Below are 27,265 nucleotides of genomic sequence, written 5' to 3'. Positions count from 1 at the left end.
GACAGTTAGTCCACGTCTCTGCTCTAAGAAAATGTGTAAGAAAACTTCAAACTTTCAGTAACTTATGACTATCCGTGTTAATATAGACATTTATATGGCTATATTAATGCATCTTTACATTGATATAATACATATCTTAAAAAAAGAAATGAGTTACCTCAAAGAAAACAGTTCATCTATTTCCTTTTTTTTTTCGGGAGGGGGAGTTAATTTTTCTCATCTCAGGCAGAACCACAGAGAGAATGATTCCGCAAAAAAGCACAAGAGCCCGTCCGCCCAAAGGTTCACTCCTCAAAAGCCTGCAAGAGTTAGTGCTGGAGAAGCCAGAGGTCTGGAGCTCCATGCAGGTCTCCTAAGCAGGCAGCAGAGGTCTACATACTCGAGCCATCTTTTGCTACCTGCCAGGATGCATTAGCAGGAAGCTGGACTGGAAGCAGAGCAGTGGAGATGCCCAAAAGCCACTACTACGTGGGATGTGTTCACCCCAGCAACAGCTTCACCCCCACCTCATATTCACCTACTCCTAATTTTTTAATTGCAGACAAAAAGTAAGAGCTACATAATTGTAAGGGACACTTACTTTCATTAGCAGCTCTGATCTTAATCTAATCAGGTAATTCCAATGACTTTATTTAGCTTCAAAATCACAGAAATCATTTACCTTCAAATAAAGTCACTCTCTGAAGTCATCACCAGCTAAGTGAATGACTCATAAAGTGTCTTTACTATTTCTAATCTCTAAAAAGGAGAAATAGGCAGTTCAAGAAGAACGTGATCACATTTTCTCTAGTTATCAGGGTATAGGACATTACAAAATGTCTTTAAAAACAAAAACCGGGAATGCTGGTTTGAATCCCCACTATTCCACCTGTGATCCAGCTGCCTGCAAACGCACCTACAAAGGCAGCAGGAGACAGCCCAGGTCCCTGGGTACCTGCACTCACCTGGGAAAACCCAAAGAAACTCTTGGCTCCTGGCTTCAGTCCAACCAGGCATTGGCCATTACTACCATTTGAGGAATGAACCAGCAAATGGAAGAACTCTCTCCCAAAATAAGCCTTTCACATAAATCTCCAAAGAAACAAAAAAGTAACTTTAAAATCCTCTCAGACGAAAACTTCTTAGAAAAACTTGATCACAAGGACCTCTGCATAAAGTATCTGTGCACAAGTCTCACATTTATCCTATAATGAAGATTTAAACAAGATCCCACCAAGTTTTGTGCTGCCACGGAGAACAGATTTAGGTCAGAGCCAATTAAACTCCCGCACATCTGAACAGAATGCCTCTGCTATTTTGAAAGTAGGATATCTATAAGTACTGTTATCCTAAATTCATAACTCCACAATAGGATAGAATATCATGTCAGAATGAGACACATCCCTTCCCTCCAAAAATTCCAAAAGTGGTTTTGTAGAGCACAGGCTTCTTATTCAGGTAATTAAATCAGGAATTGTGGACAGTTTCCAAGATGTTTCACAGCCCGATCAGCAGGTGTCTGGAGCAGCAAGGTCCTCACCTGTGCCAACTGTTTACACCGATCCTTGGTGGCAGCAGCATCCTCCTTCACAGCCACCAGTAACTTGTCCTTTTCCTGAAGCTGATGTACAAGTGCAGTCAATTCGCCCTTACTGGACTACAATTTAAAAAGGAATTGTAGAATTCGTGAACAAGAGCTAATGAAACTAAATGCAGTATCTGACATCAAGTTGTGGGCCAATAAAATGATCATGAAATACTATAACATTATTTATTCTGTTTGGCAAAATATATTCTGAAATTATCGATCAGAAACAGAGTTTTACAAAGAATTACAGAACTTGAAATTCTAAATCCAGAGTCAAGACCATGATTTCCCCTAATTTTGTCCTAGCAGGCGAGAAGACAAACTATCAAACAAATGGAAACTTTCATCAATGCAGCTGTCTTCAGTCACCTCCAGGTGTAACATCAGGAAAGAGCTAAACTGTGAAGTTCAAGCAAAGTTTTACAAAACTATATCTGTAGTGATACTGATATATAGACATTTCCTCTCCCTTATTTTTGATTGTTTTTATTTTATTTTAAAATTTTATCTCCCAAATGCAACAACATGCAGTGTTTGTCTTCAGGGGTCTGGCTTATTTCACTCCATGGAATAAGTTCACTCCAGTTGAGTTCATTTGGCCGCAAACGGTAGAATCCCATTCTTTATTATAGCTAATAGTCCACTGTGTATATACACATTTTCTCTTCATCCATTTATCTGACGATTGACACTTGGGTTGATTCCAAATTTTGTCTACTATGAAGAGTGCTACTATAAACATGGTGGTGTAGAGATCTCCTTGATTCGTTGTCCTTTTGGTATATACTCATTAGTGGACTTACTGGATCATACAGCAAGACTTTTCGGTTCCTAAAACAATCTCCAAACCATTTTCCACGGTAACTTCACTAACTTTATGCACGTGAACAGTATGTAAGTGTTCCCCTTTCTCCACATTCTTGCCTGCATTTATCACTCTGTGTTTTGGATTTTGACCACTCCAACAGGGGTGAGGTGATACCTCACTGTGGATTTCATTTGCATTTCCCTAACAGCTGGTGATGCTGAGCATTTCTCCGTGTATTTGTTGGCCACCTGTATGTCTCCTTCTGAAAAGCTACTTAAGTGCTTTGCCCATTTCTCAACTGTATTGGTTGTTTCCTCCATTGTTGAGTTAAACCCACTTTTTCCATTCTTCTCTTTCTTGTCCCCTTTACACAAGACCACAAGTGACCTTTCTGCCCATCCCTCCTAGTCCCTGGACTCTGTGTCTTGCCAACTCCTAGCATTTCCCCTCCTTCCCTCCTCAGCATCCCTTGCAGTGATGTTCCTAGCTGTCCAGCTGCTGGCACTGCCCAGGATCCCTTCCTCCTCAGCATCCCTTGCAGTGACATTTCTAGACCTCCAACAGCTGGTATTGCCCAGGATTCCTTTCTGAGCATCCTTCTCACCAGTCACTGGACTGACCCTGCTCCACACTCGACAGCTGTCTTTACTAAGCAAGGGAATCCACTCACACCTGGACTTTGCAATCTACTGAAAAAATATGGACATGATTCAGTTTCTATGGCAGGAAGAGGAAGAAATTAAACTCCACTAGGTTTCCTCAGATACAGGAACACTCGAAGGCAGAGTTGCTTGAGCAGAGAACAGAATCAGCCTGCTAGAAACCAAGAACAAGATTTTAAACAACTCTAAGGACAAGAGAAAATGGGAACAGTTTCAGAAACACTGGATCTGTTTCACTCACTCTTCACAGACCTGAGCTGCTTAGGTCTGTCTCATTTACCACTCAGTCTCTGGAACTCAAAGCTGTCTCAAACAACGAAGGACTACTCTTGCCCCCTGGGCCACTAGCAACACCCTTAGTCAGGAGACACTTCAACGATTTTTCTTTTTTATTTTAAAAGCAATGATTTTCAACACCTAGATAGTAATATATTAACTTCAGCAAGAGAATTTTTTCCTCCTAGGAGTGTTTCCCAATTTTCAAAATAAATAGCTAACAATTCTTTTTAGATAGGTGCTCACCAAATTTCAATAAAATGAGCCAAAGGACAGATTCTTCACTCAAGAAAGTACTTTGGAACAGAACAATCGGACTGTGTACTCAAAGTCATATAGAATTATCAATTTACTCTCTGAGTACCCTCAAACTCCTTGTTTAATCCAGTCAGGCACCACTGGAGGCTGTCTGACAAGCATAGTACATTACAAAATGCCATGGATTTCTAAAGCACACTGTTAACAGACACTTGGAAGTAAAGACAGATTTATGCTGCTATGAAAAGAAAAGTCCAAACAGTTGCAAGACAAAACAGCAGGAAGAACAATTTGGACTGTGAATTCATGTTTGCCTTATGGAAGCAAAAAGATGGTTCTGTGACACCATCCCAGGTCCAAAGCAGGACCTGTGGCAGTGGTCATTCGATTGATTGGTAGGCAGGTGGCAGACACATGCAATGGGGGAGATGTGCTTCCAACTCTAAACCAGTGATCTAGCTGACCCATTTCAATCCCTCCTTAAAAATTCCTGACCCTTAATCTTAAGGGTTGCTGAAACATGCAGACTCATCACATCTTCTATAGTTACTTATTGCTGATTAGCAGCATAGGGCTTATGCATCCTGGATTCGGAAATATCTCTCCCTCTAATGGATCCTTCTCATAAGCCAGAAAATTTCCTACCAGTGTCAATGGTTGTATACCCGGCATCATTATCATCATTGCTCTGAGAAATTGTTGACTTCTTTGCACGTGGTCAGCAGCGAAAGTGGCCCAATCAAGGAACGTGTGAACCAAGGCCAGACCACACATCCACAGACTCTAGTCATTGAGACTGATGATCCTGACAAGCCTGAGGACAGCACAACTTGAAAGCATGGGCCGCTTGCAGACACCAAAAGCCATTATTGCCCCTGGCACTAGCAGGTGCTGTGGCCTGGACCAGGGAGCCTCGATGCACCAGACTATCAGGATCTCACACTTGCTGATGGATGCAGCAGCCTGACCCAGACAGGCCGCTGGTGCCAGCTCTGCCAGCATCAACAGCCCTCAGTGAACATCACCCCAGCCTACCTCCCTATTCCAAAATGACCCCAGCCCAGGCTCAGATTATGTCTTCTTAAGTACAAAGAGAAAGTCACAAAGATTAATTTTTAAAGTAGTGAGTAATGAAACTTGCTTTATCTGTTAAAGTCACTTTATAGTTATGTGAAAAAAAAAAATGAAAGTTAAAAGGAAACATGAATCTGAATCTGGAAGCACAGAGGCAATAGGTAGGATTACAGCAGTCTGTATGTTGAGGGAACGAAAAACCAAATCACTGAAGCTTTCACAGCAGGTAAATGATTATAGGGTGGAATGGGGCCTAAGGGTGTGTCCACTACACCTCAGATAAAGAACAGTTAAGTCAATCATCTAATACTAAATACTGCATACCATGTCACCTTATCTTAAGTAATACTAGAAACCTTATCACCTTTCCCAGCATTTAAATAACAAGTGGCATTACAGTGAGCATGACTCATAAGAACAGTGATGTTAGCCTCAGGGGATTTTTTTTGAGATATTTTACAAATTTTTCATTATAGTAGTGATTCTGCCATCTAAAAATCATTTCTTTTAAAATGATACTATTACAATCACACACATACACACACACCAAACAACAATCCTTAGGGTTTTTAATGTGCTATCTTCAATCACAAAAACATTCCACAGATATTATTCAGATACCACCTGACCTTGACATTAGTCCTTCAGTCAGAGCAAAGCAAGTTATACAATGTCCAACTGCCAAAGGCACACATCTTCTCACTTAAAGCAATGACTCAAAAGACACTTGATTCAACTACAGTAGTATACTTATTAGGTGAGACATGTGAAATAATTTCTGAAGTCCTATGGAACCTCTAGGTGTAATTACATGCTTTGAGGCATTAGGGATGAGAGCAGACTACGATCCCTCCGGCAGAAGTTGCTTGATGAACTTGTAATTACTGCTCACAAATACAATCAACAAACACGGTTACCTTCTTCAAAGCCTCTTGTATCACACCAGACTTCTCCTTCAGCAGGTCCACAACACAGACGGCCTCATCTTCAGAAAACATCATAGTCTTCAAGGACAGAAGAAAATCTTTAAATTTCACTTCAGCATTTTCTTAATTAAGAAAAAAAACAGGGAGTTGACATTTTAAAAGACTTAAGTAGTGACTTCAACAAAGGTAAGCACTAAGAATTTCCGGCCCAGGAAGTCATTATCAACAGAAAGTACATTTATGTTTCTGGTCAAATAATAAATGCTCAAATCAAGAGCAGGAGAAAGTGTTTATCACCTATAACGTGGAATAATTACATTTATCAAAATGCCAGAATGCCTTCACTTAAAAATGTTAAGTATATAACATATGCTAGTATCTACACTAGATATATAACAATAGTCTCAAATAAACCTGAGACATTTAAACCAAATTACATGGATGAGAAAATAAACTCTAAGATACTGGTAACAAATCTGATTCTAAAAAGATTAAATACATACATACAAACATGCATTCACACACATACACACAATCCTGACAATAAAATCCTTGGGGAGGGCACTGTGGCACAGCTGGTTCCACTTTTACTTGGGACACCCACATCTTCCAATCCAGCTCCCTGCTAATACAATCTAAAGAGACCGCCACCCCTCAAACCAAAACACATCAGCTGCATCATAAGCTATAAAAGCCTGCTGGATGCATGCGTGAAGAATGGAAGCACATAATTTTATGTCATCCTAAAAGAGCTTTAAAAAAAATCATGCTTTTCAAAATAGATGAAGGCAGTTGTGAGTGACCAAAAATCTCACAGGAGTCAGGCAGAGAAAAGTCCCCCCAGACAGCCAAGCAGCTGGGGGATCCTGTGCTCCACGCCTCGCCAGAGTCCTTCAGCGCCGGGATTCCAGCAGTATGCGCCATGCATTGCTGGAAAGTGAAGATGTACTTGCCCTCTCAGAAGTCAAGTGTTTCAAAAGCTTCCCATTCTTTAATTACCTTTGTCCGTCTCTGTCTTCAGTTTTTTAGCCCCAGGTTTCTGGATCCCTTCTACATGGTCAGCTTTAATCAGATCAATAACCTCTCTCTTATCCATCCCAGGATTTGAGTTAGCATTGTCCATCAAAGGAACATAAGTGGTTGCATGAATAAGGGGTTCATCTATCAAGACTGCAATTTAAGTTCAACAAAACCATAATAAGAATTTTTAAGAACCAAAGAACCAAACAACATGCAAGAAAATGGTATATGCATTTTTTCAAAGTCTAACACTAGCCATTTTAAGTTCCTATTTCATCATTTAACAAAGCAAAGCATTTCCAACTAAGCAGTATCAGCTTAATATTTTAAAGTAACGTTAAAATTTTAATAATAAAAAATGTGTACTATCTCCCCTCTAATAGTATTTAAAGTCTTCTTTCATTTCTTTAAGTTTTGTTTTAATGGAAGTATCAATTCACATTCAATCAGTGTTCAAAAAAACAAATTTTTATCTGTGTTGGTACTTTGCTTAATCCTTCATGCTCTTAAGGAACTTATTAAGTTCCTTTTAATTACTAACTACAAAGGTCACAGTCACTGTTTCTTGAAAATATCTTTTCATTTCTCACAATCATGCTTCTAATTCCAGAGGTACTTCTTACTATATCTGCCAAAACTTCCAGAACAATATTAAAAGCAAAGGAAGGAAGTCTAATTATTTTATTCCTGAAAAACTTCCAAACCTGATGTTTCTTGGTTAGAGATTCGAATTTCCAGGCCTAGAAGCAAATCTCTACATCCTACCTTTTCAGAGACAGCTTTGGTGTGCATATAATTCTCTCATATAAAATTAAATACATCAAACACTTGTGGCACAGTGAGTTAAACCACTGTTTGCAATGCCCATGTACACATCCAAGCCAGGTTGAAGCCCTGGCTGCTTCTGATCCTGTTTCCTGCTAATGTAGCTGGAAAAGGAGCAGAGAATGGGCCAAGTACTCGGGCTCGTACTACCCAAGTCAGAGACCAAAATGAAGTCCTGGGCTTCTCGCTTCAGCCCAACCCTTTAGCCATTTAGTGAGTGTGACACAGTAAATGGAAGATTTCTCCTTCTGTAGTCTATCTTTCAAATAAACAGATCTTCTTTTTTAATTTAAATATTGGGACTGGTGCCTCAGCGTAATGACCAAAGCTGCCTCCTGCTGCACAACATCTCATTTGGACATCGGTTCAAGTCCTGGCTACTCCACTTTCAATCTAGTTCCCTGATAAAGCACCTGGGAAGGCAGCTGAAGATGATCCAAGTACTTGGACTCCTGTCCCCATGTGAGACTCAAAGAAGTGCCTGGCTTCAGATGGGCCCAGTTCCAACCTTTACAGCCATTTGGGGAGGCTGACCACTGAAGGGAAAATCTTCAATCTTTCTACTTCTAACAAATAAATAAATCTTTAAAAATGTTCACTACTTAAGGACAGGCATTTGGCACAGCAGATATGGTATCTGCTGGAACACCCCATCTCATATTGGCAATATGTCTGGTTCCGGGTTCCACCTCCCCTTCCTGTGACAGCTTCCTGCTACTGAAAGCAGGTGACAACAGAAGTCACTGGGTCCCTGCTACTTCTGTACCACAGCTGGACTGAGTTCTCAACTCCAAGCACTGGCATGGCCCAAGTCCCGGATGTTGTAGACATACTGGGAGTGAACATGTGGCTGAGAAAACTGTTCCTTTGCCTTCAAGAATAATTTTTTACTGTTTTAATTAAATGTTAACAGCTTTCTCAAATATATTCAGATAATGTTTCTTACAGACCTGTTTTACAAATCATAACTTTAATGCAAGCAATAATATTTCACTTTTCCTCTTTCCAAATTTAGTGTTTCTAACACTGGTTGAAACCACAGTCCAGTAATATCTGAAAATTACTGCTTTCTTTAGAAAATTCCTAACAAAAAAGACTGTTCCATTACTGTTACATTAGATGCTAACTATAAAGATGCATACCTTTCTTAGGAAATAGCAGAGAATGCAGAGTAATCCAGTTAACATCCTCAAGTATAACATTTGAGTGGTATTTAAAGGTAAAAATATGCAGAGACTTTTTCTTATGTATAGTTTGCATGCTACTCACATTTTTTGGAAAAAAAAAAAAACTGATGCATTTAATTTAAAAACCAGTGAAGCGAAGAGGCAGAAAGAGAGCGTTTCCACTTGCTGGCTCACTCTCCAAATGGCTGCGACAGTCTGGGCTGCCAGGCTGAAGTCAGGAGCCTGGTCTCATAGCAGGGACCCAAAGACTCGGGACATCTGCTGCTGCTTCCCCAGGAATACTGCCAGGGACCCGGACTGGGAAATGGAGCAGTCACAACTCAACCAGTGTTCATTCAGGATGCCAGGACCGCAAGCAGCAACTTAACCTCAGTTTTCTAAAACTGGTTAAAAATGAATATAGTTATAAAGGTTTGGCACTTTTTAGATTTCAAATAATCTTTCCATCACTAATTTACACTCTGCCCATCTGTGAAAGCACTACAAAGCCTCCATGCTTTGGATTGTACATTACAATTAGCTGCTACAGTACAGATTATTGGAATGCCTAAGTCACGGCTGTACTGCCCTTCTAGGTTCATCCTAGGGCAGACCCAGGGACCTGGCAGGTGGTGGTTCAAATAGCTGGGCACCCACAGCTCACATGGTACTGAACTCTCAGCTCCTACTTTCACCCTGGTCCTGCCCTGCATACTGCAGGCACCTGGGGAGTATACCAGCACATACAGGATCGACCTCTGTGCTATCTGTTCATGTCTCGAAGTAAATACTGAGGTCTCCACAAGCCCTGTCCTACCATATTTTTCTAAAATTAGCATTTATAAAACAAATATCTACACATTTTCACCATTTTCTGTCTTCTGCTTCTTTGATGAAACTTTCTTCTTCGCCGTTATGATTTCTTGCTTAGTCTCTGGATGGGGGGGTAACACTTCTTGTTTTTTTGAAGGTGACATGACAGCTTCCACCTTTTTTTCCTGGTCATCTTCAGCAAACAAAAATGGAAACAATCATCATAGCAAACCATGAACACAGCACAAAACATGCAATTATTAATAAATCTCAGAATGCTTTATCACTACAATTTTAAGCTCTGACATATAACATTCACCAACAACTTACATTCTAAATTTTTTCTTACTCTACTACATCACTTCTTCCATGTAACTGCCCTTCTTTTATAAATCACCCCAAAGCCACTTACAGCCCAATTCAGCCAACAAGTCTAAAAAATAAAAACTCCCCCATCTTGTTATCCCTGGCTGCCAACACCCTGGTCTGCACTCTTTCAATCAATCACTTCTCAATTACTGAAACCTTATTTTTATCTCTTACAGTATATAAAAGGATGAACTCAGAACCCTCATGTTCCAAATACCAATACTCTGCAAATAAATCTCATGAATCCTTACCAGACTGATCATTAACATTTCTTTCTATTGGTCTCTACCTCTTAAAATTCTCTCCTCCCCATATGCTAAGTGAAATAAACCAGTAATACGAGAGTAAATAATGCATGTTTTAATGAACCTCCTACAGGACGGGATTCATGAAGTCAGAAAGTAAAGTGGTATTTGCCAGGGGCGGAGAAAAGGGGAATGAGGAAGTAGTGTTAACTAGTGAACATAAAGTTTCATTCAGGGAAGCTGAGTTCAGAAGACAGCAGGAGGTGGCAACTAAGCAAGCATGTGAATGAACAGGCCACTTCAGGGAAAATCGAGGCAGGCATTTGATGCAATCGTTAACATGCCTAATGATACATCCACATGTCCATAACAGAATGTCTGGGTTCCAGTCTGGCCTCAGATCCCTCTTGTAAACTCTAGGAGGCAGCTCTTACAGCTCCAACAGCTGCAGCCAATGTGGGAGGTCCAGATTCAGTGCTCTGCATCGTCCCTCACCTGGCTGCTTTGGGTACTTGCGGGGGTAAACAAGTAGGTGACAAACCCCTGTCCTATCTGCTTTTCAATTAAATATTTTTTTAATGATTAAAATGGTAATATGCCATGTTTTCTTTATCTTCCACAAGAAAACACAAAATCCCCTATCAGCTCCCCTGAGAATGCTACACGGAATATTCCTTCGCAGCCTCCCAAGAACTGCCCCTACAGAACATCTCATATCCTCATTCCCTTGGAGGATCTTATCCACACTCACAAGTACAACTCCCTTTATGTTAAGGCCTCTGAATATACACTGTGGCCTTAGGACTCTGCCCAACCTATCCTATCCTTGTAGCTCTCCAAGTAGATGGTCCCAAAGGCACTTGGAAGACAAACTGAAAGCATTCTCTTCCACAAACACATTTAGCCTTTAATAGCCCCTAAGCTAGTGTTTGCTGCAACCAGGGATTGCCAAGGGCTTTTTTCTGTAAAGGTATACAGAATGAGAAGGTTAGGCTCTGTGGGCCACACAGACTCTGCCACAGCTATTCAAGTTGACATTGCAGGGTGAAAGCCCTCACAGATGGATGTACTTGGAACAACTGCTGCAGCACACAATAAACTTCATGAGGACAGGCATCTTGTCCAGCTATCAAGACATTCGTCAAGATGCCCACGTCCCACATCCAAGGGGCTATCTGCAATGGCCAGCTCCTGTTCCTGACTCCAGCTCCCTGCTAGTGAGGGTCCTGGGAGGCAGTGGTAACAGCTCGAGCGGTTGGGTTTTTGCCATCCTCCCGGGTCCTCTGAGTCGGGTTCCCAGTTTCCAGCTCCATCTCCAACTTCTCAGTTGTAGGTAACTGAGGAGTGAATCCGCATATGAAAATGGTTTAGTTCTTCCTCTTGGCCTCTCAAATAAATTTTAAAAATAAAAATTTAAAAAATTACAGAGGTTTGACTCAGAATTTCCACATTTCTCCAAATATTCTTTTGTTCTTTGTTTACCAACAACTTAAAATGTAAAAGCTATTCTCATTTCACAGGCCACTGAAAAAAAGAGAGGCTGGCCAGATTTGACTTGCAGATTCCAATTTACCAACCTTGACCTTATGTCTTTAATTGCCATATTATACATAATGAGGTTAACCATATGATTTTCCCTTTGTATGCCTAATTCGTATTTTTTAGGTCTACATCCTAACTTTGGGCAACTATAATTATCTCTTAAGTGGTTAACCTATATCAAATAATGCCCCATGAAAACTATCCTCACAAGTTTTCTGACAAGGAAAAGACACAAATATGCTTGGAAATATAAACATGGCTACAACCTCTAAATCCCAGCGCCTTAATACAATATACAAAAACCATGAACTAGCCACTGCTACCTTTTCCGTTTTATTCCCTACCACTCTTCACACTTGCTCTTAGCCATTTTACATGGCTCAGTAACACCATACTGCATTATCTTTGCACTTTCACTCAATGCAAAATAAGACCCCACTGTTTGCATGATGAAGAGATTCAATCTTAATGACCCAACTCAGGCACTATCCCTGTAAGGGATAGCTGCTTTGGCTTCTCTGTTACTCCTCTACTGTGTACGTCTCTTATATAAATCACATTTTATTAATGTCTTTCATGTCCTATTACCCCACTAAAACACAGGGTGCTTACTTTTGCATCTGTATTGCCATGCCTTGGTTATGGCTGGCAAGCCAATATCTAAAATTCAATACACCTAATTTTCACACTCCCCAGCTTGACAGTAAGTTCTTTCATACAAGGCCCACACATCACAGCACCACTTCTCAAGCCCTTTCTACTGTATAGTTGTCCCTTGGAATATTAGTCTCAGGAATCCCTTACCCCAGGACATCAAAACCCACAGGTTTTGAAGTCCCTTATATAAAAGCATCTAGAATTTACACAGAACCTACATCCATCCTTCCATATACTTTAAATCATCTCTACCATTACCTTGAGCACCTAATACAACGTGAACGCCAATGGTGGTTTTACTGTATTGCTTAGGAAATAATGACAAAAAAGAGAAGAGTTTGCACACATTCAGTATAACACTTTTTTCCCCTAATAAAAATATTTCCCCTAATTAAAAATATTTTTAATCTTGGCTTGACTGATTCCAACAACGTAGAATCTCATGGATTCAGAGTGATGACTAAAAAAAGAAAATTAGCTCATACTTGAGCAAAATCTAAAATTACTTTTAGATAGTCCATACTCTAACTGGGTACCTCGAAATTCTTATATTGATGCAGACAAACCTAGATCATGATACTAAATGCTTTCTATTACAATGACCTATGTTTGTGTCTACATACCATTACCTTTATAGTCATAATATCTAGCATACTGCCTGCCATAAAATAATTACATGACAAATGCTTGTAAAGTGAAATCAAAGAAACTATGACTTATCTTTTCATCTTTAATTCTAATTACATTGATTAAAAATTGTTGGTTGAAATAAATAGACTTTTAGCTTACTGATATTTACAGGTCCTTGGTAGCTTTAGTAAAATCAGCTAAGCTATATTTTATAGCATTTCATTAAGAGCTTTCTTTATATTTACAATATAAAGTTTAGTTTTAAATGCTGTTTTGTAAGCAATACTAATTTCTACCACTAATTAATATAAACGAGAACGGTGAAAAGAATAATCCTTATTTCAGACTCCAACATGCTCATTTCACCAAGTGTCTAAATTGCAAAGACCTAAAGTTATTAACAGAAACAGAATCATGTAGTAAAGTCAAACAGATTCTAATACCGCTTCCATTTTTAGACTTCTTCTGCCCTGGTTTCTTCTTGAAGATGGCAGCTTCAGAGGGCGGGGTGGGCTGCTTAGTAACTGGGACGGGCTCTGCTTTTTTACCAGGATTCTTCGAGGCATCTCCTTCTTTGATGACCTGCTCTTCAAGGACAGGCTTTGCTTTCTTTTCCTTCTTTTTTCTTTCCCTAACACTAGAAGTTTCAACCACATTCAATGGAGCAGGTACAACCTGCTCATCTTCTACAGCCAAAGCATCAGATAATTTAAAGTCTCGAGCCACACTCTCAGAATCGGACTCATGGAGGTTTCCATTTTGTATTTCTTTCTTTTTATTTTTCTTCTTTTCTGCTTTCTTTTTATCTGTTTTGGTAGGAATAAGCTTTTGTTCTCTCTTCTGTTTTGCAAGAACTTCATCATACAGTGTTTCTTTCATGAAAAGCCAGAAGAAGAGGAAAATTACTGTAATAACAACTGAAGGAATAAGGACAATAAAATATGTTGACTCATAAAACTCCATGGTGTTTTCGTTACCGTGATCCGATAAAACCTAAATGGGGGGGGGGGGTTGGAGACAAAAAACAGAAAAATCTCAATCTTTGAAAAAACAAATTCACAAATTATTTGCTCTTTTAAAGTAGAGTTTCAGAAATACCTGCCTAATCTACAAATATACACAGGCTAGCAGTTGTTTAAGCCACATACTTCATCGTGCCGTCGATTACAACTCAAATCACTATGAAAGAAATATGAATATGAGTGGTAACTAGAAAGAGTAATTTTAACAAGCCCTTCCATTTTCAAGTTATGTGAAAAGACCTTAGTAGAAAGAAACGAAATTTAAATGTTCATTATCCCCACCAAATATCCATTTTTGGTTGGAGTATTTAGCTTTTTCCTTTTACTCCATAATGATGATAAATACAACACATGAAAATAAAGAGGGATTAAGTATTATCAACATCTATGTAGTCATCAGAAATACCTACTCTTAAAGGCAAACACAAAATAGGTAGTTCATTCCTTCACTAACAGATTTAAGACTACTCACAAACAAGTAATGACTAGATAAAGAAATCAAATTCCACTTAAACAGAGAAACATTATTCAAAGAATTATTTTAGGCCTTCTAAAACACTTGCTTTTTAAGTTGCATAAATCTGTGTTTGTACATTATAAACTTTACCAGAACTCATGAATTTTAACAGAACTCATGAATTTTATAAGACAAATAAAACTACTGTCACTTGTCTGTTAACAACCAAGACAGTGTTAACATTATGAACTTGAACTTACTAAACCTTGTCTTTCAATTAATTTATATCTCATTGAAAAATGTGTAGCATACTTGATTCAAACTATAACAGCAATGATCCAACTCTGAAGTCAGTCAGGAAAGGAACTTGAGAGCAACAGTTCTCAACAAGTGTATTATTGAACTTAGTGTTTGCACTGTCATTTAACAGTCTATAGTTCCCTACACAATTTCTATAATAGCATTAATATATCCTGAACTTACTAAGCCAAGCTGAAGAGGGAATCATGTGCTAATAAAATGCTAAAAAAAACCCTCACTCAACATTGTTCTTCTCTGCTGATTCGTGTTATTTAATACAAACTATCCAGGTTTCACATTGATTAAACATATTTACAGCACCTAGTTAAGTACTACTGGTCAACAGAAATGCTTTTTTTTTCTTTTTAAGAATTACTGAATTGTTTTGGGGGCTGTTTGTTTGTTTGTTTGTTTTTTACAAAGAGATTGTTCCAATTTGACAAGGGAGGAAAAGGTGAGAACAGTGAGTTATTCCAAATTTTTGCTTTAAAGAAACAGAAGGCTAAAGCAGTCAGAGAAGAGGGGCAGGTCAAGCCAGAGCTAGAAAAGCATGATGAGTAACAGCAAGCTATATCCCCAGGGGCTTAAGAACAGACTCCAGGATCAAGCTGAACAGAGAAAAGTCTAGGATAATACAGGCCACAGAACACATGAACCCTGAGACCAGAATTCCTCAAATGTTCTAACGGTTTTCTACTTCACTTTGTAGGTGCCACACAGGACTGGTGGGATCAAGCTTTCTGTCTTGATCCTTCATGAGATTCCCCTCACAAAATCTAACTTACTCCTAGGCTCACCCAAGTCGCTTCCTGCAGAGAAGCCTAACCCAAATGCCAAAGCATGAAGACAGAAAATGTCTTTATTCCTATGTCACGATAATCCCGATTCTTTATCCCAACAGCATGGCTTATGAAAAAAAGCACATAAAGTTGTTTAGAGCAACATTATACTCAAAATTGAACCTACATAAACAATACATTAAATTTACAAATATCAATTCATAATAAACATCAGAAAAATTAGAAACACTAAGACTTTGTTAAATTCAGTGTTGCTAAAAGTCAATAACGACCTTTCTTACATGATCAAAACATATTTAATAAGTTCAATAACCTAAAAGTTAATAGAGTTGTGCCAGAAGCAAGTGTATGGTCTCACCTGCCTTAAAATTTGGTTTAAACTGTTAAACAGAAATGCCTAAAACATTCCATTCTTTTTTTAAAATGCCAACTATTAGGTTGTTACACCTGCTAGCATACATAAGACCCAGAATGGGTGTGGGTCAGCTGGGCTGGGCCACAGCACCAACTGGTAAGTGCCAGGACTGGGTGGGAGTCAAGTCAGGCTGGACCATAGTGTGTCCAGGTGGGTACAAGATCCAAAACTGAGAGCATGCCTGGTAGGAGAACTATGGGCACTCCCCTGTTAGACTGTAACTACCACTGGTGAGAATGAGAGACAAAGCTGGGTGCAGGCCACAATGGACAGGACTGGGTCTGGGGGCAGGTCAGCATACATGAGGACTGGGTCAGCATACATGAGGACTGGGTCTGGGGGCAGGTCAGTTAACTCTCAGCACCCACAGATATGCATGAAAACCAAGTGGGATGCAGGTTGGATTAGGCTGAGCTGGGCTGGGGTAGGCTGGGATGGGCTATAGCATGTGCAAAATTCAGGGCTGAGGGTGGGCTTGGTGGAAGTTAGTAGAGGCCACCCCGACTAGGCCGTGGCACCTGCTAAAATGCGTGAGGACTGAGTCTGCAGCAGGCTGACTAGACTAGGCCACAGCACCCATCAGTTCACGTGAAATACGGGGCTGGGGCAGAATTGACCAGGCAGTTGCATGCACCTGTATGTGCACTGGTTGTTGCAAGTGATAAACCAAATCTGACCTTGTACTGGCTATTGCACACCAGAGTCAAGTCTGACATAAGCCCAAGCAAGATTTCCTGGGAGATTCAACTAGACTGCTGGACTCAGACCCCAGCCACAGGGAAAATTACAGGATGTGTGCTCCAACCTTGGAGTGCAAGTGTCAGCACTGGGCCTCCTCAGTTGCTGATGCCTGTACAGTGCACAACAGGCCCAGATGCGCATGAGGGACATGACGGCCAGCTCATCTAGGCCAGCAGGGAACGTCAACTGCCCCATCAGAAGATGGAGGGTAGAACAAGTTGGATAATTCTCATGGTTAAGTTTTGTAGCATGTTCCTGGGCCTGTAGCTGCACTAAAGGTGGAACCGGTCAGCCAACAGACTGGGAAGGATTTCCTCAACCCTGCAGTGATGAAGCCGACAACTAACACGACTACTCAAGTAGACGCTCGGAACACTGCTCCCCACACCATGCTCTCCCAAGTGTCATCAAATGCCCGTCTCCCATCCCTAGCTTCTGATGTTGTCTGACAGCAAGGAGCAACCCCCAACCCTTTCCCCTGTGGATCAGTGAGGAAAAAAATATTGAAACATTTATCCCACCCACCTTTCTCCATACCTGACACTCTCCACCCTAATCAGAGGCCCCCATGGGCATGCACTCCTCTCAACTATGCAAGCAATTTTAAAAATAAAAGATAACCCAAGAAATAGCAAAGTGACTGCTTAAGGCTTAGTGGATAAATACGGTATCAATTAATATATCTGCATGATTAATCATGGGATCAGAGTATTTTAAAGAGAAAAAAAGAGAAGGCGAAAGGACTGAGAACAAAATTAGGAGAATTCTCTGAGGGGCAAATACAGCAAGATATTTAACAGTACAAAAGCAAAGAAAAAACAAAAGGAAGAGGAAAGAGCAGTAGAAGCAAAGTCAATTTAGTTCTAAGTATAGCAACTAACATACCAACTTTCTCCTAAGTCCACAGTAGACTGTGCTATATTGTTTAACTGACAAAAGTGAAAACCCACAGAGATGTAGCTTTTAAGATGAAAATAAGTGAAACTCTTCATAATTTCTCCCACATTATCACACATCCTTTGTTTCAATACTATCTTTTTATATTTAATCACATCTAAAGCTTAGTAGATTCCAATGTGGATAAACAGACAATGTTGGTAAAAGGGATTTCTCTGTCAAATGCAGCAGGAGGGCCCGGCAGCGTGGCCTAGCGGCTAATGTCCTCGCCTTGAAAGCCCCGGGATCCCATATGGGCACCGGTTCTAATCCCGGCAGCTCCACTTCCCATCCAGCTCCCTGCTTCTGGCCTGGGAAAGCAGTTGAGGACGGCCCAGAGCTGTGGGACACTGCACCCGCGTGGGAAACCCGGAAGAGGTTCCAGGTTCCGGGCTTCGGACTGGCGCGCATCGGGCCGTTGCGGCTCACTTGGGGAGTGAACCATCAGACGGAAGATCTTCCTCTCTGTCTCTCCTTCTTTGTGTATATCTGGCTGTAATAAAAAAATGAATAAATCTTTAAAAAAAAATGCAGCAGGAGTAAAATATCCTGGGATGAGTGATCAAGCCCAAACTACTCTCAAACCGTATTCAAGATACCAGCGACTTCCATCTTCTACTCCTAAATTCTTTAAGCAATCAATGAAAGACACAGACCCGTTTTTTGCAAAGATTAAATGTATACACACTGCCTCCGGTTTGCACATAATCACAAGCTCTGGATTTACTAGAGAGGCTTAAGTTAAAAGCCCTACTCTAAGAATAAGCATTAGTTCTCCCCCTGCCCCAAGCTTAAGGAAATCCAGTAAGTCAACAGAATGGGGGAGAAAAAAGTTGCATGTTAACAGTATTATTATGAATGCTAATCAAATGGGTTTAAAATTCTTAGGTAGGGATTGTGGCACAGTAAGTTAAGCACCTTAAGCTAGCATCCCATATCAGTACACTGGTTCAACACAAACAGCTCTATTTCCAATCCAGCTCCCTGCTACAGTGCCTGGGAAAATAGTGAATGCCAGCTAGCCCAAGTACTTGTATCTCAATAAGTCACCCAAAAGAAGTTCCTGGCTTGAACCTGGCACAATCCCAGTTGATGCAACTATCTGAAGAATGAAACAGTATATGGAAGATCCATCTCTCCCTCTCTTTCTGTGTCACTCTACCTTTCAAAAAATAAAAACATTTAAAAAATTATTCGCCCACCTGTAACTTACAATTGTTCATACAAAACTCATACTACATCACTGAATTATGTAAACTGCTCAGAAGGAGCAACAATCTGTTCCTATTAATAAAACAAATCTGTGAAATCTAAAATCTAATATGTAAATCTTAGGCGCAGAGCCCAGCGTAACCACTCAATGGCTAAATCTTCACTTTGCATGCGCCAGGACCCCGTATGGGTGTCAGTTGATGTCCCAGCTGCTCCACTTCCCTTCCAGCTCCCTGCTTACAGACTGGGAAAGCTCCTGGCTTCAGACTCCTCAGTCCGGCCATTGCAGTCATTTGGGGAAGATCTCTCTGGCTCTCCTTCTCTTCATATATCTAATCTGCCTTTCCAATAAAAATAAATATATCTTTCAAAAAAATTTTAGGGGCAATTATTAAATTCAATCACCTGCTTAACCAAGAAGGATAAAACATAAAGGCTATTTTATAAAGGTAAAAAAAATGAAGTATTACAGTGTAGGACACAGAAATAGTACACAATATAGACTAATTCAGCAACAGATAATACAGAATTAAAAAGCTAAATTATTTTATGATGAGCATAATTATATATATAGTATAAAATCACATAAAAAGATGAGAAGTACATTCACATGCTGGTAATTGCTCAACTTTTTAGATGCCTTTCACACAAAAAGAATTTTAATTAATCCCTAAGTGCATGTTACACTTCTAAAATTTTAAATATAAGAGAGACAGTTCATGTCCCAGCTGCTCTACATCCAGCTCCCCGCTTCTGGCCTGGGAAAGCAGCAGAGGATGGCCCAAGCGTCTGAGCCCTGCACCCACACGGGAGACCAGGAAGAAACTCCTGGCTCCTGGCTTCAAATCAGCTCAGCTTTGGCCACTGCAGCCATTTAGGGAGTGAACCAGCAGATGAAACATCTTTCTCTTTCTGCCTCTCCTCTCCATAAATCTGCCTTTAAATAAAAATAAATAAATCTCTTTTTTTTAAGTTTAAATATAAAAAGTTCAAATATAAAAGCTAAGAACTACTGCTTACATATTACAAATAAAAAAGATCAGTTTCTTACACATTAAAGGAAAAACCTGAAGGTTTATTTAATATGCTGTTAAATGTCAAGCAACTATAAGAATGTATATTCTATTTTCTCACTACTGGAATGCTTCCAATGCTCGTTGCTTTTAAGAAAAAGCACTGACGGGGCCAGCACTGTGGCATACGGGGTCAAACTACTGCTTGCAGTGCCTGCATCCCACATTGGCACCAAATGCTCCACATCTCATACACCTGGGAAAAGCATCTGCACATGGCCCACTTACCTGGGCCACTGCCACCCGCAGGGGAGACCTGAATGAAGCTCCTGGCTCCGGGCTATGTGGCCAAATTGGGGTGCATCAGAGGACAGAAAATCTCTCTCTCTCTCTGTCTCTCCTAACTTTTAATAAATAAATCTTTATAAAAAATATTATTTACAACAGAAGATATACAAACTAATTTTATAAATCTTTCGATCCTTCCATTGAAAAAACTCTGTTTTCACTCTCTTATTAGGACAAGCTTAACAATTCAAAACGCAAGACTGCAAGCCAGTCTTTTTCCACTTATGTACAAACAGCCTCTAAGCACTCAGGCACAGCAGCAAACAGATGGAGGGAAAAAAGTTTGCAACCTAGGAAAACGCATAATCACATAAAAGTTCTTGTAAAACAGTAACACACTGCTGGCCAAATGAAAACACATTTTAAAAGATATAAAGGCTTGCAGACTCATCTACAAGAGCTTTATTCAATATCCCATAAGTTAAAATATTACTAAGGCTTTGAAATCTAAGTTGAATGCTATTGTAACATGTTCTTTGTTTAAAAAAAAAAAACCTTGAAAAGCCTATTAAAAGGGAAGGATCCTTGTAATCTGATCACCTGGAACTAGATATTTTGCATTCCAAACATGCCATTAATCAAACCAAATTTCCCTTCCTTTAAATCGAAAAAGAAAAAAAATTGTATGTTGCTTTTTTTACTGTAAATAGGCAAGTTGATCTTTTTTTTCATGATTTATTTAATGGGCAGAGTCTACAGTAGTAAAGTCTATAATTGGAGGCCAAGTATCATTTACTCAGATTCTCATTGTCTCTCAGAATTCAGCAGTGTTTTATGAACTCCTCTTGCTAAAATTAAAGATGAAGCATTGAATCGCTGCTAACCTTCAAACAGAGTTCATGCTATCTATTCCAGATACATCCTAAACAAAAATAAACAAAAGACTGGTAAATAGCAAGATAACAAAGCACTAAAATCAAAGTCAACAGTCGTGGGGTTTGGTCAAATTTTGCCTTTGCTCAGGGTCTTCCCTAATATTTGGTGCCCGAAGATTTCTTCTTACGCGATGTTAAGGCCCAAACTGTTTTCACCCTCTTGGTAAAATCCTCCCTCCTTAAGCCAGGATCCTCCAGACTTTCAAAGATTGTTATTATCCAGACTGCATGCCCAGCCAAGTGAGAGCATACACTCGAAGTCACCATGATTTAAGAGGCAACTGAGCAAGCTAAAGAACTGGATCCCCAAAGACTCAAGATGCTAGAATTAACAACTACAGATTACAACAAACATACATAAACAGACAAGAAAGTACGGGGAATAGTTGTTTAATGAAGCTATTAATATGGCAGTTGGCATATAACATGGCAATACGGCACACTGACATGCCTGGATTTGGGCAACCGGGTTCTCCATCCAGCTTCCTGCTGATGCACACCCTGAGAAGTAACAAATGACATTCCAAGCACCCATGGGAGATATCAACAAATTCCTGGTTCTGGTTTTGACTTAGCCTAGCCCTGGAGGTTACGGCTGGAGGATGAACCAATAGGCAGGAGATGAGTATTTGGTTTTCAGTCTACTGCCTTCAAACAGAAAAAAATTTACAAAAGAATTGGAAAAATAAGCAAAGAGACAGGCCAGATCTAAATGAGGACACTCACAAATAAAAAATAATAATAAACAACATAAAACCCAATAGATAAATCAAAACCAAGTGAAACCAATTAAACTGGCTTTCCATGATTTACATATATTTAATGAAACAATATTCGTGTGGGACAACTAACAAGAAAGGCAACAACCTAAGAGTGAGAAATTTGATAATGCCCACATTTCTAGCTTGGAAGACTTCCATAACGATGAAATTACTTGATCTGGGAAAGCATCGGAGGATGGCTCAAGTCCCTGGGCCCCTTTAGGTTTCCACGTGGGAAACCTAAAGATGCTCCCAGCTCCCATTTGGGGTGTAAGCCAGCAACTGGAAGATCTCTCTCTCTCTCTCTCTCTAACTCTTTCAAGTAAAATAAATGAATCTTCAAAAAAATAACAAAGATGTCAGAGGCTTAAAGGAAAACAAAAAATAACAGAAAAAAACAAGCAAAATCATTTTAGTCAAATCCAGACATGGTCACTAACTAAAAAATGTAGGTACATCAAAACTCATCCACCATAAATCAGTAAATATGAAAAAGCTATCCGACTTCTTTTTTAAATAAAAAGATTATTAAATCAGAAAAACCCAATGCACAATACATAACATCTGATTTTGGCAGAACAAATATAAAGCAGGACATCTTTGGAGACAAAATAGCTAACACCTGAACACTGAATAACACAAACTGGAAAGCATTCTATAGCTTAGACAGTCATAACCCAAAGTTGTCACTTAATGGTTTAGAAAGCATCTTAATCATGTATCAAAAAGCTCAACATGTTCATTTCCTCCAGTTCCTGCACCCGTCCAGAAGCCCAGAAGAAGCTCCTGGTTCCTGGCTGTGGATCAGCTCAACTCTGGCCGTCGCAGCCACTTGCAGAAGATCTTTGTCTCTCCTTCTCTGTAAATCTGACTTTCCAATAAAATAAATCTTTTTTTAAGAAAATGAATCCTAGTCAATAAACAAATGATTTTCAAACTTCACACAAAAACCAGTAAGAGTGCAGATGACAATGGATACCAGTCCTACTCCTTAAAAGAAAAAAAAAAAAGCCTACTCATCTTGAGTTGGACTAGCGACTTTCAGACTGGAGAAACATGAGTGAGATCAACTTGCACCAACAAGCAGCACTTAAAGCCTGAACGATACTAGTCACACTCATAAATCAGTGTGCTACTAGAATCAGATTTCCTCAAGAGTTAAATAACATCTAACAAGATTTTAAAAGGACACATTTGACCGAAAGAAGGAAATGACATTACCCAGGATGTAGCAAGCTGAGCTTCAAGAACAATACAGATAGAAATGAAGATGAAAAAACTTCAAGTATCCTTCTATGCCAACACTTAATGATTGCATGAAACATTACAATTATTTAAAAGATGGCTCAACTCAAAAGTAAGATAAAAAAAGGAGATGGATCAGAAATGTACTAAAAAAAAAAATATCAACGCAGTAATACAAGCCTATATTGAAACACAAGAAAGAACTGACATAAAAACTGAATACTGGCTTTGCAAAGAGAACGGACTGTTGGCAAGCCAGAGGTACAGCTCCTGAAGACAACCAGGCTCACTGCGTGACACTAAGTGCTGAAGGTGGGGCATGTGGACAGCAAACATAGGAAAGCAGGGCTGGCACTGTGACAGTCTCTGTGGCTTTCCCAGGCCATTAGCAGAGTGCTGGATGAGAAGTGGAAACAGCTGGGACTCAGCCCAGGGCCCTTAAGGAATGCCAGCAGCACAGGCAAACAGTTTAACGTGCTGTGCCACGGCACCAGCCCCACGTTCTTTATCGTTCTTTGACTATTGCTGTCTAACTTTACCTCTACTTAACTATTCAGTTCTTGGAAATCAGAGCTTTGGAATGGAGGATAGGGTTAGTCCTCTAGTTTCCAGTCTGAATTTTTATTATTATTATTTATTTGCTGTATTCAGCTAACAGACAAAAAGGACTCCCCTCTGCTACTTCACTACCCAGATGCCCTCAACAGACAGGGCTGGGCCAAGCCAAGCAAGACCCAGGTCTTCCATTTAGACGGCAGAGAATCAACTCCTTGGGTCATCACCTGCCACTTCCCAGAGTGTGCGTTTGGAATAGGGAGGGAGGAAGGACTAAAAATCAGGCTCTCAGATACAAGAGACAGGCATCTTAAGTGGCTTCTTAATTGGTAAATATCACCCCCAAATCTCAATTTTTTTAAAGATTTATTTATTTTTATTACAAAGATATAGAGAGGAGAAAAGACAGAGAGGAAGATCTTCCATCCGATGACTCAGTTCCTAAGTGACCACCAATCTGGAGCTGAGCCAATCTGAAGCCAGGAGCTAGGAGCCTCTTCCAGGTCTCCCACGCGGTACAGGGTCCCAAGGCCTTGGCCGTCCTGGACTGCTTTCCCAGGCCACAAGCAGGGAGTTGGATGGGAAATGGAGCTGCTGGGATTAGAACTGGCGCCCACATGGGATCCCAGGCGCGATCAAAAACCTTAGTCACTAAGCCACTGCACTGGGCCCCAAATCTCAATTTTATTAATGACATACCAGTAATGCTTAACAAGTGTTGCCATTTTTTTCTATCTGCTTTCAATTGCTACTTAGGCTTGCAGACTCCATCAAATGCCTGGGTTTTGATTAGGGAACAGACCTAAAGTAGAGCTGGTGTGTCATCCTTCCATACAGAAATACACCACGTTGGATCTGTGGTGTTACCAACTAATGCTCACCTTGACCAGAAATCATTCCTTAGGAGTTTGAAATGGTGATTTTGCTTATTTATTTTTATTTGAAAAGCAGGTTTCACACAGAGAAGGAGAGATGGAGACAGGTTTTCCGTCACTTCTTTTCACTTCCCAAATGGCTAAAACAGCCAGAGCTACCTAAATCAAAACCAGGAACCAGGAGCTCCTTCTGGGTCCCCCACCTGGGTGCAGTGTCCCAAGGACTTGAACCATCCACAGTTGTGTTCCCAGATCATAAGCAGAAAGCTGGATTAGAAGTGGAGCAGCCAGGACTCAAACCACTTTCCACATGGAATACGTGTCATAGGTCAGAGGATTAATCTGTTGTGTCACCTCAGCTTTTTTATAATCTATGTATTTATCTAAAAGGCAAAGCAACAACGAGGGAGTGAGACAGAGATCTCTTTTATGCTCTGATACACTCAGCAAACACAATACCTATTAGCACAATGCTTTAGATCTGACCAGGGCACACGATGGTCACATTTTTACATCATATACATGCCTTATAAATGCTTTTATTTATTTTTATTGGAAAGGCAGATCAGATTTATGGAAAGATGGAGATACAGAGATAAAGAGCTTCGACCCACTGGTTCACTTCCCCAAATGGCCTCAACAGCCAGAATTAAGCAAATCCAAAACCAGAAGCCAGGAGCTTCTTCTGGATCTCCAACACAGGTGCAGGGTCCCAAGGCTCTGAGCCGTCCTCTATTGTCTTCCCAGGCCACAAGCAAGGAGTTAGATGGGAGGTGGAGCAGCCAAGACATGAACCGAGGCCCATATGGGATCCCAGCTCACACCAAATGACAATTTAACCATTGAGACATTGTGCCTAACCCATAAATGCTCCATTTAAACTTAAAAAAATTAAAGCTAAGAGAAACACAGACTGATGCATAACACACAAGTACTCATATTTAATCTTTAAACTATATATGAACAATGATGGATATCTATTTTTATATATGAATCTTTTGAAGATTAATTTTATTTAAAAGGTGGAGGTAGAGAGAGAAAGAGAGAATCTTCCATCTGCTGGCTCACCCCCAAATAGCCACAATGACAGGAGCAAGGTCAGCCTGAAGCCAGGAGCTTCATCTGGGTTTCCCACACTGAGTGCAGGGTCCCAAATCCTGAAGCCATCTTCCATTGTTTTCTCGGCATATAGTAGGGAGCTGGATGAGAAGTGGGACGAACAGCCAGGACTGAAACCCATGTCCATAAGGGATGCTGGCTTTGCAAGTAGGGGACTTACCCAATATCCCACAGTGCCAGTCCCTGAATCATATATTTTTAATATTTATTCATTCAAAAGAGTTACAGAGAAAGGGAGACAGAAATCTTCAATCCACTGATTCACACCCCAATGACTGTAGCGGCTGGACCAGGCCAAAGCCAAGAACTTACCACAAGTTTACCACATGGGTCCAGCACCCAAGCTCACTGGCCATCCTTTGCCTGCTTTCCCAGGAACATAAGCAGGGAGCAGCCTTGAACCAGTGCCCAAATGGGATGCCAGAATTGCAAGCAGCAGCTTAACTTACCATACCAAAATGACTGAAACATTTAATATTTAACATTCAACAAAATTGTAAAGGCAAGTAGGAAAAGATAAATGTAAATTAAAGAAGGTAGAGAGTCATAAACTTCATCCCTAATTTATACCTTTACAATACTGAATACTCCTAGACTTTGGAACAAATTTCTCCTCCCAAAAAAGAAATAAAATACTTAAAGAAATCCATAATAAAATTTTTTACAGAAACTCCTTGGGTTTATATCAATGGTACAAAGCAGTTTTAAGAAACTGGATGAAGGGGCCAGTGCTGTGGTTCAACGAGCTAATCCTCCACCTGCAGGTGCCAGCATCACACACGGGCACCAGTTTGTGTTCCAACTGTCCCATTTCCCATCCAGCTTCCTACTGTGACCTGGGAAACCAACACGATGGCCCAGGTCCTAGAGGGTCCTGGTTCCTAGCTTCAGATCAGCTCAGAACTGGCCACTGGCAGCCATTTGGGGAGTGAAACAGCAGAGATCTTTCTCTCTCCATCTCTCCTTCTCTCTTGTAAACCTGTCTTTGAATAAAAATAAAATAAATCTTTTTTAAAATTTTTAAAAAATAAATCGGATTAACTATGTTATTTTAAATGTTGTTTGGATTTTGTTTTTGTTTAAAAAGCTTATTTTTTTCTTCCTGTTGTTGATTTTGTTTTGTGGCTTTTCATTTAAGGGGATGTATAGTAACTCTGTAATGGAGTCTATCATATCCAGATGTGAGGATACAATGCAGTATGCATCTCTACTTCCAGATCAAAAATGAATTCCCAATGAAACTGCTTACTATATCTTGACAATAGGATGCTGGACTCTCTGCCATTGTCCATGCCCACAATAATGGACATATGACTGTGTATAAAAAATTATACTATAGTAATGATATAGGGGAACTCAGTGAGGGGGGAGGGAATTGCAGAGGGGATAAGGGAAAACCCAGGGCCTACGGTACCCTATCATAAAATGATAATAACAAAAAGAAGTTTAAAAAAAAAAGCTCAGATTAACACTGGGGGAATAGGGATACCTATTCGAGCCAAATAATCTGCACTAAAAGAGCGGGCGGGGAATTAAGCCACTGCCTGACACCAGGATCCCAAATGAGTGGAGTTCAAGTTGCCTGCTCCACTTCCAGCCCCTCTACTTCCAATGCAACTGAGAAAGCTGCAGAAGATAACATGGGCCCTTGCCACCCAGACGGGAGACCCGGATGGAGCTCCATGCCCTTGCTTTTGGCCTGGTCCAGTCCTGGTCTTCACTGCCATTTGGGGAGTGAACCAGCAGATAGGCA

At 40.2% G+C, this 27,265-nt stretch overlaps 1 protein-coding gene across 4 annotated transcripts in view; it reads right to left on the bottom strand.

The window, feature by feature from the left end:
* The window catches only part of KTN1 (kinectin 1), a 97,660-nt gene that overhangs the window by 62,964 nt on the left and 7,431 nt on the right, over positions 1 to 27,265 (bottom strand). For all 4 annotated transcript variants that reach the window (XM_058666483.1, XM_058666484.1, XM_058666486.1 and 1 more), the window contains exons 2-6: positions 13,282 to 13,831; positions 9,451 to 9,588; positions 6,571 to 6,741; positions 5,563 to 5,693; positions 1,520 to 1,636 (exon numbers count right to left, since the gene is read on the bottom strand). In XM_058666483.1, the coding sequence (XP_058522466.1) occupies positions 1,520 to 1,636; positions 5,563 to 5,693; positions 6,571 to 6,741; positions 9,451 to 9,588; positions 13,282 to 13,801 (1,077 nt within the window). In that variant the 5' untranslated portion in view covers positions 13,802 to 13,831. The remainder of the gene's footprint in view (positions 1 to 1,519; positions 1,637 to 5,562; positions 5,694 to 6,570; positions 6,742 to 9,450; positions 9,589 to 13,281; positions 13,832 to 27,265) is intronic.

This window comes from Ochotona princeps, chromosome 6 (genome assembly GCF_030435755.1).
Source record: "Ochotona princeps isolate mOchPri1 chromosome 6, mOchPri1.hap1, whole genome shotgun sequence".
NCBI classification, from domain to species: Eukaryota; Metazoa; Chordata; class Mammalia; order Lagomorpha; family Ochotonidae; genus Ochotona; species Ochotona princeps.
This window is presented reverse-complemented; position numbering and strand designations above follow the sequence as displayed.